The 4,801-nt window shown below is 35.4% G+C and overlaps 1 protein-coding gene across 2 annotated transcripts in view; it reads left to right on the top strand.

The window, feature by feature from the left end:
* Positions 1 to 3,034: 3,034 nt before the first annotated feature.
* Positions 3,035 to 4,801, top strand: part of LOC106883037 (upstream-binding protein 1) — a 47,452-nt gene continuing 45,685 nt past the window's right edge. For both annotated transcript variants that reach the window (XM_052966954.1, XM_052966953.1), the window contains exons 1-2: positions 3,035 to 4,330; positions 4,753 to 4,801. The exon at positions 4,753 to 4,801 is cut by the window's right edge and continues 1 nt beyond it. In XM_052966954.1, the coding sequence (XP_052822914.1) occupies positions 4,161 to 4,330; positions 4,753 to 4,801 (219 nt within the window). In that variant the 5' untranslated portion in view covers positions 3,035 to 4,160. The remainder of the gene's footprint in view (positions 4,331 to 4,752) is intronic.

Raw genomic sequence — 4,801 nt, 5'->3', positions numbered from 1 at the left:
CAATCACAACGTTATTTGATCTAAACTAGCTTGTATGCATGCCTTTTGACAATCATAACGTCACAGAAACAATTCAGATGTTGAAGGCTGACATTGCCTGAGAGTTACCTTAATCTATACCTATTTTGATAATTTACCCAAGATGAGATAATCTGAGTAGAAACTGCAAACCTTCTTTGCTGATTCTTCGGTCGACTGACTGGATACAGCATTGTAATCAATACAATTATGTGAATGTTTGGTGCTACATCACTGATGCTTCTTGTCCAGATTGTTGACAAAAAAGGGGAACCTCTCACCGGAGGAGAAATTAAAAGAAACAGCATAGAAAGGAAAAAAAGCGTATGGACAGTTTGCAAGAGACATGAATGCCAAGACAAATACTGAAGACCGGTGGCTATGGATGAGCAGGAGTGATCTGAAGAAAAAGAATACATCTACGGACAATTGCTTTGAAAGCTCCAGCTTCTATATTCAGACTATGAATTCAAGTTCATACCAATAATAATTGGATCACTAGGTTTTGTTAGGAGAATCTGGATAAACTGGGATTTTCATAAAGAGAAATTGACCAGCTAATTCATACATTACAAGTGTAATCTGTGAGCATCATATGATTCTTAGATGGGACAGAGAGCCAGTGATAACAAAAACATCTTTGTCAGTGGCCCAGCTCCCTATGAATGTCTCAAATATCACAGGTTGAAAAATTCTAACCATAGATCTGAAACAGACAAAGCTTTGTAAGTGAATTTTGGACATCATATGGAGGCTCATTTAGAGGGATTGTTCCTATTCTTGGAGTGATAGACTCAATCTGTTGTCCAATTTCATGTCACCACTTGGTCATCGGTTGTCTAAAGTGCAGCTTATTGTGTTTCGAGTATTTGAGCTAATTATAAGGATAACTTCCAACTATTAGTCTTGGGGGAAAAGTAAAGAGTGGTCCTCTTCTTTGGTGCTGGTGTCACATAAAAATCACCGGTGATGGTGCTATGTAAAAAGTATCCAATACATTCTGTAAAGTGGTTGGTATTAGAAAAGACATCCAGCTGTAGAAACTAAACTAAAACATACTATGGGACCTGATGTGGTTCCTGGCCTTGCCAGTTCCTCTCAAGCTGTCCAACCCATGCCAGTATGGAGAATGGATGTTAAATGATGATGGTGAAAAGGGGGTGGTTAATTAATATCATCATCATCATCATCATCATTTAACGTCCACTTTCCATGCTGCCATGGGTTGGAGTGTTTGATAGGAGCTGGTTAGGCAGAAGACTGCACCAGACTTCTGTATCTATTTTGGCATAGTTTTTTTTATAGCTGGATGTCCTTCCTAACACCAATACCCCTGCAGATTGAACTGAATGCTTTTTACATGGCACCAGCACAGGTGAGGTCAGCTTTGACATGGTTTGTACAGCCTGATGCCCTTCCAAATGCCAACGACTTTACAGTGTAGACTGGATGTTTTTTATGTGGTACCAACACTGGCAGGGTCACCAAGTAACTTGCAAGACAAAGATTCTTTGAGAGGCGGGGTGGGGGGTGGAGGTGATCTTGTGCCAGATGATGAAAAGTTAGAGTGTGACAAAGTGACAGATACAAGTGTGTTGCTGTAGAGGAGGTATATGGTTACCTGGCCAGAGAGAGAGAGAGAGAGAGAGAGAGAGAATGAGGACAGAAACTGGTGTGTTGCTGTCGAGGAGATACATGGTTACTCAGTCAGAGAGAAGAGCAAAAGAGAGAGAGAGAGTGGAAGAGATCAAGAGTGCAAGAGAGAACAGGAGAGAGATGGTGGTGAAGTGCCAGGGCATACTCACAAGGAATGGGAATCAGAATATAAATGAGATGGTAGAATAAAACAAGAGAGAGATAAATGGTGGCAAAGTGCCTGGGCATACCCTCAAGGTATGGCGGTCAGAATATAAACGGTAGAGTATTGCCAAAGGTGTGTGAGTAGAGAGAAGAGGGTTGTTATAATTAGGATAATTATTAGAATTTTTGGTGATCATTTTCCTTCTACTTTTATCAAAATTTAGAGCATATGGAGGCCTTAAGCGTAGTGAGAAAGGAACTTTTAAACACCCCCTCATATATATATATATATATATATATATATATATATATGTATGTATGTTATATACTGCTTAAAGGTTTTCAAGACATTGGACATATATATGGTACTGATGAACATTGAGTTTGTACACATGAAGGAAACATTACTGTCTCAGCTTATTGGTACATTCCTAAATCAGTGTTATCTTTTGATACAGTCACTTCTGACTGAAATTAATCTATCAACTGTATATCTATTCAGATATATTATTTCTACTGGTGTATGTGATTTTAGAGTTATGTGCATATACATATACTCCCACATTTTATGCCTATATAAATGTACATACCTTCAATTATATACTTGCTATCCCATCCCAGTTAATTTTTAATTTAATAATTAAGCAGTTAATGCTGTGAATGAGATGGGGTGGGGTGTCTCTGAATTTTTAAGTCTGTTAAGAATGGAAAAGAGCAATTTGGCTTTCATTGGTCTTATTTATACTCACCTACATGCATCCATAAATATACGTGCAGATATCAGACATAGACAAGTATATGTCTGATAGATAAAATCATTAGTTACATCATTGCAATATTTATTTATTTCCTCTGTAAATTTGATTTGTTTTTTTTATATAATTTTCATTTTGAATTAAAAGCCATGATAGTGTTGTCTCCCTTGCCATTAACTACAAGGCCAATGTGTGTGTGTGCGCGCGAAAGTGAGTTAAGGTCGTTTTTGTGTGACGTCATAGTTCCATGTATTTTTACTGTTAAAGAAAAAATATAATATCTGTAACTTATTAACTTTTTATTTCCTATTGACAAAAAAAATTAAAAGAAAAATTTAATGTAAAGCGAGCTAAATAAATTTGACATGCTAAAACAATTATTTTTCACGACAAACGAATTAATTGTCGATAACTGCCATAGAATGCTATAATTGACCGCCATGATTCAGACTTTCTACGGCCGATAACTCTATATATTTATTTTTTATGTGGGAGTTGAAAAATCGTCTTTCGTTGAAACGTCTACTTATATCCGATTGGAAAACCTTAGAAATTTGATTTATGCACTTAATATGGAGTAAAATATTTTTTGCCTAAGGAATATCGCAAATGAAAATTGATTACGTAGTGTAAATAATTGAAAATCTGTCACACTGAAGAAACCATAAACATTTGGTGCCTGGATGGGTTTTAGCAAAACCATCCAGGTTTAACCCTTTTCCGTGTATATCTACCTTTAATCTGTTATTTTAATCTTATTGTTTTCTTATAAGAATCGTTAATTATTCCAAATTTAACGATGTATTTTTATCGACAATATAACTTTTTATAACTTGGATGTATTAACATTATCTATTACTTTTGCCTGGTTTGTACGTTGCAGTTGAACTTTGTTGTTATATCTGAATATATTTATAAAATATATAAACTCTTTTTAAATATACATAAAAGTGTAGCAATGTAATTGGGACAACTCTTCTATTTATGTATTACGTTTTTATTCTACTGGGCAGTGGTCGAAGTTTTGAATTACGGTCCCTTTCAGAATTTCTGTAACAGGGAACAGTTTTTGAAGGACCCTCCTTGAAAGATGTTTACTTTTTTCTGTGTTCTCTTTGACCATCATTATTGCTTGCTTTCTGACGCACCTGATTTGTGAGCATGGCAGTTTTCTGAACATATTACCGTGTCGACTCTCTGTAATATGACTTGATTTATCACCAAAAACATAATTGTCTAATTTAAATTCGTTTGAAATCTAAAACTATTTTCTTTTCATGCATTCTTTCCTTCAACCTGCTTTCCACATACTGCCATAGGCAAGCACTCGCATTTATTGTTAACAATTGAATTTGGAGGTGTTGTTATTGTTTTTAGTCTAATTTAAATTTTTTTTTCCTTTTTTAGCTATAATATCGAATCACATACATTTAGATATATACCATATAGCTGACCCTATGTCTCCTCCTTCACCCTGTTTTGTACTGTTCACCGCCTGAGCGGGATCAGTCTCAGGCGTGTGTTTTGTCCCCTTGTGTCGTATATGTGTGTTACTTCGTGTGAAATTGTTACCGTTCAGTTTGTACTATGTCCGTCAACTGGTCAGATGATTCTTCTACGGCCGGAAAACGGTCAAAAATTATTCACAGTCTCTCTCAGGTGACTAACTGGGATATTGATGGAGGACTTGCTGCAGACTTCGATGGTTCGCTGTCCGGACTCGGGTCTGAACTTGGTTCAGGAACTTACAATATGAGGTGAGCTACGACAATTTTTGTTATATGATAGCTTTTGCAAAATTTCGATTTCGTTTTGAACTACATGCTGCCAACCTGTGCGTACTAATGATTTCAAATGCAAAAAGTATTAGGACTTCAAGTAAATGGTTTTGCATGTCATTCTACAATATTATTTTCCATTTACTTTACCTCTCTTGAATATAAGAAAAAAATTAAAATAAAACTTTGATTCGCAAATATATTTCAGAATTTGTTTTTCTTTAACTGAAACTACATTCAAACTTTCTGTACGATTTACTCATTTTTTTGAAATCCTTGTTCTGTAATCCCATATTGTTAATTTAGTCACTAATTTCTGTAATGTTATTTAAAATACTCTTACTTCTCACATTTTTTTCTGAATCAAAACTAAAGTGTAGTTTTTAACCTTTCTTCTTCAGTGAAGCTCTTTTGGCTCTTCCTGTATTTAAGCAAGAGAATCTTGAGAAT

Source organism: Octopus bimaculoides, chromosome 4 (genome assembly GCF_001194135.2).
Source record: "Octopus bimaculoides isolate UCB-OBI-ISO-001 chromosome 4, ASM119413v2, whole genome shotgun sequence".
Taxonomy (NCBI): Eukaryota; Metazoa; Mollusca; class Cephalopoda; order Octopoda; family Octopodidae; genus Octopus; species Octopus bimaculoides.
Note: the sequence above shows the minus strand (reverse complement) of the source record. Positions and strands in the feature narration are given on the sequence as shown.